This window comes from Coffea arabica, chromosome 8e (genome assembly GCF_036785885.1).
Source record: "Coffea arabica cultivar ET-39 chromosome 8e, Coffea Arabica ET-39 HiFi, whole genome shotgun sequence".
NCBI classification, from domain to species: domain Eukaryota; kingdom Viridiplantae; phylum Streptophyta; class Magnoliopsida; order Gentianales; family Rubiaceae; genus Coffea; species Coffea arabica.
The window spans coordinates 7,610,605-7,624,420 of record NC_092324.1 but is presented as its reverse complement, the minus strand read 5'-3'; the positions used below and the strand labels follow the sequence as shown (position 1 = coordinate 7,624,420).

At 33.5% G+C, this 13,816-nt stretch overlaps 1 protein-coding gene across 1 annotated transcript; it reads right to left on the bottom strand.

The window, feature by feature from the left end:
- Positions 1–2,888: 2,888 nt before the first annotated feature.
- On the bottom strand, positions 2,889–5,308 carry LOC113702781 (B3 domain-containing protein Os04g0386900-like). The gene is made up of 5 exons (XM_027223921.2): positions 5,184–5,308; positions 4,768–4,816; positions 4,622–4,673; positions 3,600–3,812; positions 2,889–3,331 (listed from the first exon to the last, which is right to left on the bottom strand). The coding sequence occupies exons 3-5, from the start codon at positions 4,667–4,669 to the stop codon at positions 3,035–3,037; spliced, it is 558 nt and encodes a 185-aa protein (XP_027079722.1). The 5' UTR covers positions 4,670–4,673; positions 4,768–4,816; positions 5,184–5,308; the 3' UTR covers positions 2,889–3,034.
- Between the last annotated feature and the right edge of the window lie 8,508 nt (positions 5,309–13,816).

Here is a 13,816-nt window from a genome sequence, read left to right as displayed (position 1 = left end):
CTTGGTGCTAGCTCATAAGATGGTGGTAGATATGGATCATCTCATTATGAATTCTCTCAATTTGTTGTTGGATTAAGATGATAATAACTCATAATAGCGATTAATCGGATAGTGGATTCCAACGATTATAACTACTCAAGCCTATTTATACAACTGTTAATTAGGACTATTTATATGATTGTTCATGGTCAACTAAGTTGAACATGGTTGATTAAAGTTACTAATATGATCTCATATACATCAATTAATCGTAATAACTTAAAAGCGTGTAGTTATGACAAAAGTTAAAGCACGCCATCTGTCAAAATGGCAGAGCACGCCTTTTAGGCATCCAAAAGCTATCAAATAACGCCCAAGTTTTGATAACAAATCTCCCTCCTAACCATTGGCATGCGGGAAATTTGGAAAGATCTTAATTGTCAGATGGTCTTACTTTTCACGCCATTGAATTTCTTTGGCGCCAACAGAAGGTCTTACTGAAAATATTATTAATTCCGAGAGGTCCCACAACGAATTATTTTGCCGGTAACATACCCCTGTCTCAACCGGTTAAAAAGGTTGCTTGGTTGGCTCATCTGGCCCACCACTATCTATTTGTCACCTTTACGTTGGTTTTCAACATTAGTAGAATACATTTGTTTCTTCGTTTAAGAAGAAACCGGTTAAAAAAAATGGTGCAAATACGGGTCTAATTGGGGCTTTTCTATGTCTATGCTTGTCGTACTGACTGTGCACGTCAGGTCAAAAGCAATTTTTTTTAAAAAAAACAAAGTTTAGAGAAACTCTTACATATACTACTGATTTGATGAAATAGTGATTTATTTTGATATACTATATAATAATATGGCACACTCTGAACATCTAATATTTTTTTCGGATAAGACTTGGGAATCTAGATTTTGATGCTCTTCTAATTAATGTGAAAGAGAGTTTGGAGCTTGAAAGGTATGAAATGCCATATTATGCGAGATTGGGTGTGTGGCCACACAAAATTATTTAAGTCAATTTGTTAAATTCACATGCACACCTACGTATAAATAAATAAACGTACATCGAGGGGAGGGATAGACTGGATGGTTCGGGAGGAAAGTGTATAAATGAGAGATCCCAAGTTTGAGTCATTGCATTTATACTAAAAAAATATTAAAAAATTAAAAAAATAAGTATACATCAATAACAAAGATGTTTATACGCATTCATTTGGATGTGCACAAAGTTTCAAATAAGAAAAGGTTAAACATTTTTTTTTTATTTCTCTACGTGCACATGCAATTATTCTGATATTATAAAATTGCAAACTTTTGTTGCATCAATGTAGTTAGATTACTCTGCCGCCACCTCGGAAGTTGAAAGTGGTTAAAATTTTGTCTTGAAATGTTCAGGAAATACTAACTCAAACATTAAAAAGCTTTCATATGGCCAACTCTACCCTTACTCCAAAGCACAAAACGAAGTCCACATTTTGCATGCAAGAAAAAAAAAAGAAAAAAGCAATGCTTCCTGAGAAAGATAAAAATTTTAATATGCAGATAAATAACTTTTTTTTTCACCTTCTTATCCCTCTCCATACTCTTCCCATCTTGAATTATCAAGCATAAGATTCGAATCCTAAATCTAATAATAGGAAAGACTCTTAGAGCCCTTGTCTGGCCATAGATAAATAAACCCACTTTGTCAGCGTTTCTAAGTTTCAATGAGAGTAGTATCAAAATCTTGCAATTGAAAAGCCGCAGCCCCCACAGAAATTAATCTAGGTGCCTTTAATTTTCACTGTCCCAAATGAAATTTTAGATGATTGCCAACAACAGGGTATATTTTCTTCAAATTTAGGGATGAGGTAACAAATAGTATTAGATCAACCAAGTAATTCTGTTAAATAAAAATAGAGTAAAGTATTGGACATAGAATTCATTAAGTTCAAAGTATTTGAAAGGTGATCGCAATTTGTACCTGAGTTATATTATATGACATTCTTACTTGCATATAAATTATTGAAGCTGCAACACTGATGGTATCATTGCTAACTCGAAGGATCCTTTTCAATTTTCAGGAGCAATTTGATGCAATAATCGTGAGCAATTAATGGTGGTGTTTCCAGGATTTCAAAAATCATATGGCTTGCATCCAAACGTCACATAAGCATCTATCCATTGCAGGAATGATGAAAATATTCAGAATGATGAAGATTTTAATCATACATAACAACCAAAAAGTCGAAGAATTGAGTAGTAAATAAGTATTTGAAGGGGAAGAAGAGAGGAACCTATCTGCAAAAATGTTTCCCAATTAGTGTAGATAAACTAAATTGAGGCCTCTCCCGTTCCTCCAGTTCTGTCCAGTTATCAAATCCATGTAACATTTGGAGTAAATCGGTACAATTTTGGTATATATGTGAATTTTTTCACTCGTACAACTTAACTAGTGCAAACCTCATGATTACACTAAAATTATTCAAATTTGCACCAAAAGTTGCAAAAATTACATCATTCCCATCCAACACAATAAAATTCAACTTGAGAGGTCCCCAATCCGTAGATAAGTAGAAAACCTCCATTTTCCTGAAAATTGCATACTTGATAGATTCAGAACAACTTCTTCACACATGTATTTCCGAAGGCAACATTCAAGGCACATTCGTAGTCTATTTCAGAAAACATGCCAATGTAGAATAGCAGTCATCATCTTGTTAGCACAATTGCCTGTGCCCTTTCGTTTCCCCTGTTATGAAGCTCCAAGAAGCTAAAACAAAGTCATCAGACATAGAGCCCTTTAAATCATGAGTTGGGAATTCTTTTGCTGAATAATTAGCAACCTAAGGCACTTGCAATATAAGAAGTTAGAACCACTGATTTAGCAAACCATCATATCATGACTTAGCAAGTGTTAAACTGTTCTCAGATGATTTAGTATAAACAGACAACAAAAACAAGTAAATTCATCAAGTCCTTCTACAAAGTTATGCCTGAAATGTTTGGCATCAAGATAGGATGCTAATCAGTAAATAGAAACTCCAAGTATAATCCAATGAATTGATCTATTCAATAAAGATTGCTGTCTCTGGAGTGTCACCATCTTCAGGTCCTCCACCAAAAGGCAGGGAACCTCTAAGGATAATAACCTTAAATACGATGTTCGTTTTGCTGCACTCCATGAGCTCAAAGAAACAGCAGTCTCCTTTTTTCAGATCATTATCCATTACAAATCTTTTCCAGCCAAATCTTTTTGCTGAGCCGTCTCCATGGTAAAACGTCTCCCATCTCTTGCCACAAGAAATGAGAACCATAGGGACCAATTCAAAAGGAAGCTCAGGCACCATCCTGCCTGGGAGGTTCTGAAAGCAAGAAATTACAAATTCTTGATCAGTCTTCTTTACAATTACTGGATACGCTTTTGATGAAAAACTATCTTACTTTTGCGTTGCCTGATTGACTATTTACAAGATGTCAACTATCATTCAGCCACTAACACCACAGGAAACTGAGAAATCATCAAAACTTCATCTAATCATCTAGTCATCTCCCCATGGATGAATAGATAGTTTGCTAACCAATTTCTGTAATCATCTAACTAAAAGCAACATAAACTAAGAAAGCCATTACCACTCGAAATGGATGATTGACATGTGTCTTTGCTAGAATCAGATCAAAATACGGCTTCATCCCAGAGATTGTGTAATATTCAATATCATCCACTTCAGCTGTTCCATTGCTGGATCCAGGTTGAAACTTTGATCTTTGTCTATTGGAAACAAAGTTTGTGTTCATCGCGTCCAAACATGGCTTCTCATCAATATACGGAAGTATGCTAAAGGGCTGATAGAAATAAGACCATTTTTAAATTAGTTACAGAAATCAATTCAGTAGAGAAGATAGATTGAGTATATATGACAAGATTGCTAGTGGGATAATTGATCTATATTACATTTCTGATGACACAGTGTTCTACTATGTTTTGAGTCCATCAAACAATGTTTTCTTTTACTCTCAATTCCTTTGGCCTCCTTTCACTGTTCAACTTGACCTCACCTGTTTTCTTTGCACCTAATAACAAGAGCTATATTTTCTTTTTCCCTGACCTTGAAGCATCCAACAACAAATAACTATATGGTTATCATTCTTACATCAAATGATTTGAGATATCTAGTAGTATAATTTATTAACAAATTTTGTTCCTTAATATAGTTATTTGGCCCCATAAATTCTCCTTTCCGTATTCAATTTTGCTTAACCATTGTTTTTGGAAACCAACATGAAATATAAATATTAATGACCATATATTTGCTGTATGTACTTTAAGTCATCCACATCTTTAATAAGGATCCATCTAACGGATATCCATTAAGTATTTGTTAAAATGTACCTTAGATTTTTTTTTGGAAGGTAAAGTTAATTTGATAAAGTATATGAATGCAATCGAAGTTATTAATTATTCGTGTGAAATTTAAGTGTGTTAATGAATGCACATTAAACGCCCATTAAAAAAACCCTTTAATAAATACCCAATACCCCGCAAAAAGAGAGAGAGAGAGAGAGACAAAAGAAATCCAATGTCTTTTTTTTTTTTCTTCATTTAAAGTTAACAAAAGTGCATAACAAATCAAGGATGGAAAAGTCTAGAGTACCTCTTCCTTGACAATGCCATGAAGTGGTTGAACCGAAGTGCCAGGCATTTGCCTAAAAAAACTTTTGTAGTAAAAGACAGAGAAGAAAAAAAATGCTATAATAGCAAAAAGATATTGAGGGGGCAAAAAATACACTGAAATATTACCTCTTTGCTCCTGAAACTGGTTGTAGAATGAGCCCAGAAAGATCAATTCCTAAATCCAAAAGTTAAAAAAAAAAAGGTTAAGAACTGATCTTCCATCCAATAATATCCAAACCCCACCCAAAAAAAAAAAAAAAACCATTGAGTCAAAATGCAAAATTACTGGGTCATAGTATGACACAATTTTCCATAAATTTGCCCTATGGATTATTTCATTCCAAAAAAATGGATCACAAATTTATAGTACTGTGTGGTAAAATGTGTCTATGCTTGACCCTACCACTAAGGGGGTTTATTGGGTTAAAAAGGGTAAATTTAAACAGTAAACATGTAGCTTTGAGAGAGAGAGAGAGAGACAGGGAGCAAAAATTCGAAAAATTCTAGCTTTAGAAGATGGAGAAAAAGAAAGAGGATCTTACCTTTATACTCGAGGCTTTAAAAAGACGATGAGTGTGTGTAGTGTGTGTTTTGGTGTAGAAGAAAACTGCGAAATGAAAGAAAATTTACAAAACCAAGGTATTACAGAATCACATGACGGACTGATCATTCGAGTTCTGCATTAAATTCTTTTGTGTAACTAATGGCAATGAGTGTGTTTGGCTGGTAGATTACCTGGAATAATTTTTTTTAAAAAAATTTTATAATGCTTTTTTAATATAATATATATAAAATAAAAAAATAATTAAAAAATATGTTGATAATATAAATAAATAAATTTGTGCAAATAATATATTATCATTTCCAAATCAACTTTTCGGTTGAAATGACAAAAGTACTTTTGAGTCCAATTGCATTTGGACTTGGGAAGGGTGATATGCAGTTTTACGTGCCATTGCTTCACATTTGTGTTAAAGTGGTTCTTAATATTTTCGACTTTCGACCAAAACAAATGTAATGTCTAAAATTTAGGTGTTTGATAAGACAATTGGATTATATTGACGTAAGTTGAGGACACTTGACAAGAATCCTATAATGCCTAATAAACCAAACTAATATTAATGGTTGGTAGTCTATAATTTTGACTTCACATTTTTGGTTCCCAATGTTCGGAGCTTGTGCCGTCATAATCCTTTTTAGTTTCAAATAGTGCTATTGAAGGTTTTAAAATGAAATGAGTTGCGAAATAAATCGAAATTGCGTTAGATGTAATACTAAGAATCATAACAATAAAAATATAGAAACAAGTAAAATGTTAGTGTCAAATTTTGTAAATAAATTCCAATACCCCTCCCCAGAAAAAGAAAACCCAAAAAAAGAATTTTGAGAAATACACATGTGTGTGTGTGTTTGTGTGAAAGTATTTGATTCAACTACTCATTTTTGCTTTTTTAGGTAGCATATCTAATTAAAAGAATTAGTAGGTTATTTGGATATTTGGGTTTTGCTCATTTTGTATTCAACTGTTCTTTAATCAATTTTAAATGGTTTCTCTCTCTTTTGAAAAATTTTATCTTTTTTTTAATAATTATGAAATTTTCAAATGAAGTAATTTTACTTAGTGAATTTTAATTGTCACATCATAAATTCATTATCGTTGCCTGAAATTGAATATTGGTTCATGATAAAATGCATTCTTGATTGAACATAAATATATAATTCTAGTTTTATAATCATTGTAAAAATTTAATAATTATCTTTAAAAATTCCATTAATCTTTTGTTGTACCTTGGAGTATTTATTGAATTTTATTTCATTATAATAAATGTATTTGTAGAAGTTTCTAAAGATTGCTATGATAAGTTAACACCTAGAATGCATATTAATTTTCTAAAATATATGTTAATTAAAAAGTAGGAATACCTTTTTTTAATATATATTTAATGAATTATTCATGTTCGTCCAAGGGTCCATTTGATAACATAACAAAGTGCTGAAACTGAATTTTTTCAGACATTCAGATGTTTTGAATGTTTGATAAATGAAAATTCATCTGCTGAAGTTGTTAAGTAGTGCTGAACTTGTGTGCATTTTTTTCAGTTTAAGAATCCCAACCAAATACTTAATTCTGATAAGAATCAATAGAATTACTTCAACAACCTTATCTTATCTACCAAATCTACCATTGTTTGTTAATTATGTTCAAAATTCTTATCTAACCAAGCAATCTGATATTTTCTATCTAACGGTTTTCTATTACTCTTTTCTTCCTTTTTAATGGCTTTCACATTTTCTCCATACTTCTCATATAATATATTGGGAAAATGATCGGTTTCATCCTTCACATTTCACAAAAATATTCTTTTCGTCCCTCACTTTTAAAATAAAGCAATTTCGTCCTTGACATTTAAAAACTAAAATTATTACATCCCTGAACCTAAATTTCAATCTGAATCAAACCACCAATCAACCTGATTACAAATTTTGGGGGTGTAATTGGTAGATCACTTGATTAACTCAACTTGATATTCATGTAAAATTTAATGAACCTAAAAAGAAAAAAGAAAAAATTATAATATAAAAAAGAAAAATTAATCTTTTCTACATTATCATTGTATATACTGACGGTTTTATGTACCGCCATATCATTTTAATTTAAATTTAAACACCAAATTTTATATTTATGATACACATCTAGATTCGCAAGCGGATATACTAACGGTGCATGAAAAGATTTATATAAAAAAAAAACTCTACTATTCCAAGACAAAGAATGACCTTTTATGTTATAATTTTTATTTTTTTGGTTTAATAAATGTCATGTGAATACAATGAAGTTGACCGAATGATCTATCAATTCTATTTTCGAAATTTATTACTAAGTTATTGGATGGTTTGATTCAGATTGAAAATTAGATTCAGGGATGTAATAGCTTTAATTTTTAAATGTCAGGGACGAATTTGCTTCATTTTAAAAGTGAGGGACGAAAAGAATATTTTTGCGAAATGTGAGGGATGAAACATGTCATTTTCCCTAATATATTTCATCTTTTATATTAATTTGATTTAAAAATAAATATTGTCATTTTCATACCTAATAATTTTAAGCAAATTAAATCATAGGTTCTTTTTCTTTTTTGGATGAAAGATATGAGGGCACAATTGTCAAATTTAACTTATTAAACATTCAGTTATAAATGTTTATCAAACAGTATATATAAGTTTAGCATTAAAATTCAGACATTCATATATTTTTTCAGTGCTTGAAATTTAATAAATTAATTGTTTCAGTATTCAGATTTCAAAATTCAGACTTCGAAATTCAGATTCAGTTTTATCAAACGAAACTGAAGCTGAATAACTAATAAGAAAATTCCTTGCATTAGCACGTGTTAGAACGCTAGTGGTTGATATAATTAATCTATGGTCATAAAAAAAAAGAAAAGAAAAGAAAAGAAAACGCGGGAAACACCGTAGGAAGAATGGCTTCGCAGATCGTCCGGACAACTCCTTCTGTAGAGTTTTTTATCCCAATTTCTCAGGCGAGTCTGCCTCAGAGTCCAATCTCATTCGTGCAACTCTCTTCCCCGGCGATGGCATCGGCTCCCTGAGATTGCAGATTCCGTCAAAGAGGTAAGCTTCCTTTCCCTCACCTCATCCGTCTCTCTGCATTTCTTCCCCTGTATTTATATCTTCTTATTTCCTGCGGGTATTTGCACCCTTTTTTTCTCAATTTTTTCGTTGAATTAATTGTTTGCGTAATTGGATTTTCTTGATAACCTATCAACTATAACAATTTGCTGCCATTGTTGGATTTTTTTATTTCTTTCATTTATTTGACTATAATGTCCTTGGTATGAACAGAGTTTGACGCGAGTTTCTTACTCTATGATCTTTTGGTTTGATTGTTGGAATGTTGAATATGGTTGTTTATGTAGGTATTTAAAGCTGCTGAAGAACCAATTGAATGGGAAGAACATTATGTAGGGCGGAAAATAGAACCTAGAACTCAGAGTTTTCTGACGTGGGAAAGTCTTGAATCTGTGTGTCGAAATAAGGTTGGTTTGAAAGGGCCAATGGCAACTCCCATTGGAAAAGGTCATTGTTCCCTCAACCTTACGTTGAGGAAAGAGCTGAATTTAAATGCCAATGTTAGCAGACCTTGTTACATTTTGCCTCACTAAAAGACCCGGTATGATGATGTTGACCTCATTACTAGAGCTGGCAAAATGGCCGGATTTGCTTGAGTTTGAGATGGAACCGAATCATATGAATTTGGTCCAACTTTACCCACGTGTGCTTTGGGATTAACTTGGACGGGATCACTTTGGACGGGTTTAGATTGATCCCGCCCAATACCCAAATCTATTTTTTACATATTTTTTTCTTTAATTCATTTTTTATTTTTATTAAAAATTGATAACAGGGTTGCATATAGAAATATATGTAGATAGTTCAACAATCCAATAATATACATCAGTTAGGGAATTAAGCTGCATGTTCAAAAGGTAGTTCAAGAAAAAAATTCTCTAAACATCATATGTCACGGTGTTACAGGCATTTCCAGTTGTCACCTCCTCAAGTCCTATGGCACCACTGTGACATAGGTAACCCCAACAAGCTTTCCTAACTCGTTCTCCATATATACCATAATCTTGGCTCTCTGCAAATACCTAGTTGAGAAGTCCAAGTTAATAGTATCAAATAAGCACACTTTGATGATGAAAAGATAGATATCATGACCAGAAATCTTAAACCTGATATGCTAAGAGGTTTGAATCCATAATTCAGACACAATGAAATCTGTGCAGAATGCACACAAATCCTGCATGTAAAACATCAAGGGTTACTATGGCATGCAAGGGAAGTGGAAAAGTCACCAGGAAGAGGTGCACATGCGTTCAGAAGAGCCAGTAAACATGCTAACAGTTTGATAGAGACAAGATTAACTTTCAGGTTATCCAAAACTAGAGAGAGATAAATAACCAAGAAACATGCAACAGATTCGAGGAAGGGAAAGACAAGGAACTCAGCTGGATTGGTAAAAATGACCATTTGCCCTATCAAAGGATATGGCTAAAAGAAGTCTTTCAATAAGAGGTAAACACAAAGCTAACTGTCATGATTTAGTTGAAGAAACTGATGGGCAATGCAAAACTAAAAGAGGATCAGAACATGCAATATAAACTTCTGAGATTACAAACTGTCATGTTGTACCTTATACTCCACTACCAAGTTTAGCCACCAATCTTTGAACATCCACACTCATTTCTGCATCCTCTTCTATCTCAGAAGCATCGTAACCTGCCATTATTTAAAAAGAACCAAAATTAATAGAAAAGAAAATAAACATATTTGACATTTGAAATTTCAAATCAATATTACCTTCACCAGCATAAATCCAGTCCCGAGAACATAGCAATGCTTCAACATTGCTTGGCAAAAGTGCATTTCGAAACTTTTCAAGGATTCGACCTCCATGACTGAACGCAGATTCAGATGCAACCGTTGTAATGGGAATGCTCAAAATGTCTCTTGCTAATAAGGAAAGTTCAGGACATCTCAGCATATTTCCTTTCCAAAAATCAAGAATATTAAATTTCTTATCTCTTGGAAGTAATTTCTCCTCCAAGTAAATATCTAATTGGGACTTGGAAATAGATGCCTCATGTTGGCTATTATAGGAATCAAACTCCAAATCTAACTCATCCCTTATTTCACCATCATTTTCAGCATTAGCAATCCTATCTTGGGATTGTGAACAAGCAAGAGACTGACCTTGTAAATATTCCTCAAACAATGCTTCTAACTTGTCTTTAAGATTTTTAACCTTTGCCTCAGCAGTCAAAGGATCAAGCTTTTCAAAACAAAATTGCAAGTAGCGTAATTTATAACTCGGGTCCAAAATAAAAGCCAAAGATAGAATGACGCTGTAGCAGTCCCAATACTTTTTAAACTTCTCATTCATAAACTCAGCCATACCATGTATAAAATCATCAGAACTGTGAAGATTTTTTCAATCAACAATTCTATTCTCCACACCTTGAGAAAATACAAATTTGCAGTAGGATAATATGTCCCAGAAAAGAGTAATGTCATTTCATAAAAAGGTTGTAAAAATTCAGCAACCTTCTTAATCTTCATCCACTCATAATCTGATGGGCAGTGTTCATACAGTCCATCTACTCTTTGCAAACGATGAAATGCTGCTCGATAAGGCAACGCACTATCCAACATCAAATAAGTGGAATTCCACCTTGTTGGCACATGTTGTTGTAATTTCTTGCTAGCATCCAAGGAAACATATTTCACACATTCAGCAAATTTCATGCCTCTCATCTCCGAACCTCTAACAAATTTGACACTCTCTCTAATCTTGACCACAAAAGAATCAATAGCTTTAAGACCATGCTGAACTATCAAATTCAAAATATGTGCACCACAACGCACATGAAGATGGTCACCATTACATATTAAAGAATCCATCACCAAAAAATGATCCTTTAGTGCTTCTATTATCCCACTTTGGTAACTTGCATTATCTAATGTGACACTAAAAATTTTTCGCTCAATACCCCATTCCTTCAAAAATTGAATCAACTGATCACCTAAAAGTGGACCATTATGTGGGGGAGGTATGTGGCGAAAAATCAATACTTTTTTTCTCAAAGTCCAACTCTCATCAATATAGTGCCCTGTCACAGGAACTCCATAAATCTGAAGTTAAACAAATCCTACCAGGAATCATCTCTAATGCCCTTTTTAATTTTTCCTTTTCCCTATTGTATACTTTTAATAGATCAGACTTTGCTGTATTTCTTGAGAGAGTTTGGACAGTTGGATTCAAAAATTTGTGCAAGTCCCTTATAACTTGATGTTCTACAAAGCTAAAAGGATAGTTATGCCGTGCTATTGCCAAAGATATATGCTCTCGATACATGTCATGGTTAACCATCAAGTATTGTCCTACTTGTTCCTTGCTATTTGAACATCCTCTAGATATGTGACGGTTCATTCCTGATGTACCTGATATTCTGTCTGCCAGTAATACAGCACCACATAACATACATTCAGCTCTTTGTCTTCCATCAGGATCAACCTCCTTTTTTTAAAAAATATCCCAAACTTTAGAATATCTTCCTCGCTTAGAAGAACTTGCATGGCTTGCTTGACTATAGTCATCTTCAGGTTCTAAACTACCTTGTTGATCCATTAGAACCTATTAAATAGCATGAACACAACCCAAAAAATTACAACCACCTAGAGCAATACGATTAGAATCAGAAACTTATGCTGCATCAGCTCATGAAGCACAACACTACATCAGCCACAGTACTACAAATTATCTAGATTGCAATTTCAATTTTGCAATCTGATCTATGTTTGTTGTGCATGAAAAGTTCCATGGTAGTATTATAAAGTACAAAGTTAAAGACTCATGACTGCTTATGAAAAAGGTGACTTTTAAGTACCTCTCCGAAAAGGTAAATAATCTAACATTAACTGAGCGTAAATGAATCCATGCTATTTGTTCGTGTGAATCTATGTGTGTGTTTGTATGATGGCAGTTCAAAGAATGAAAATGCTGATCCTTGCAAAGAGATGTTCAGGATGTTTATCTGTTAGATTTGTCACATTGCTGGATGTGTCGCATTGCTAATTGGTTGCACAAATGACCAGACTGGGGATCTCAGTTCTCACTATGGGTTGAGTTGTTTGTTTTGGCCAAATCATTATGGTTTGTCTTAAACACTAGATGCTCTGTAGTACTTTTACACTAGGGAATTGTGGTGATCCAACATAATCCGCTTTTTGATGTTATTCCTAATAGATACTTACTAATGCACCCTTGTGCTGATGTTTTCTCTTTGCCTTCCAGTGTTGTCACGAGGTTGGAGAGAAGTAACCTGAGATTGCATATGAGGTAGTTGTTATTATTGAAAATTGCTTTATGATGGTGCAAATTACTTCTGTCAATCTAGATTGTCTCCTTGTGCAATCGGATGGTTGTGTGAAGGACATTCATATGATCTTAACATGCAGCAATACTTTATTTTTTCTTTTTTCTTTTTTATCATCACGCATTGGAGAGTGTTACAACTGCACTGAAGTCGTCTTGAATAAGGAAGTTGTTAATATGCGGACTAACCAACTGTTTCTTTCTTGCTCAGCTTGTGAAGAATCCTGCACTTTTTGATGTCTGGGTGATGCCTAATCTTTATGGAGACATAATTAGTGACCTTTGTGCTGCTTTGATTGGGGGCTTGGGCTTAACACCAAGGTACATTGCCTAATCTTTATGGAGACATAATTAGTGACCTTTGTGCTGCTTTGATTGGAGGCTTGGGCTTAACACCAAGGTACATTTTTTATTTGTGAGTTAATAAATCTGGCATGCTAAGATTTTCATATTATTCTTCTGTTGCTTTAGACAAAAGTTTACACAACAATACCATTTGAAATTTGATGTCCTATATAGCTGTAATATCGGTGAGGGAGGTATTGCTCTTGCTGAGGCTGTACATGGTTCAGTGCCAGATATTGCTGGAAAGGTTCCTAAATTTTCTCCATATTCTTTTGTGCTTGATAGTTAAATTTGATAATGCAGCTTGTTTCTGATTTTTGGTTTCTATTTAATCTTTTTCTTTTTAGTCTTCCAAATTTGTCTAGACTGATGGTGCTTAATTTGATGCAAGATTGATCTATTGTGGCTTGAAAGAATGAACTTGTCTTATATGCTGTGGTAAGGTTTGACCCCTTCCAGCAGTGGGATCGCCTGACGTTGGATCTCCTACTTTGACATTTCTGTATTACTAAAAGAAATATTTTATAGCGACCTTGTGGTAGCATCATTCACCACAACTAGCATGAAAAATTGCTTGATTTTTTGCTTCTCTGCGGTCCATTGGTCAACGACATGACAAACTTGAACAAGTTCTGATCCAACTTTGAATTCTTTCTTTGCTTTTTTTTTTTTGGTTTCATGATATATATTAGCACTGTTGTTATCCGATTTAAGTTGCAATTGCTATCATGATCAAGATTCTGAAGCCTGTATTTTTGGAAATGGTTATTTAGCTTCTTAATTTAAGCATCTCTTTAGGACATTTAGAGGATATATCTAATTCTTTCATTTCCTTGACTATTAACTGACGTATCTGTCTGGTTCTGATTA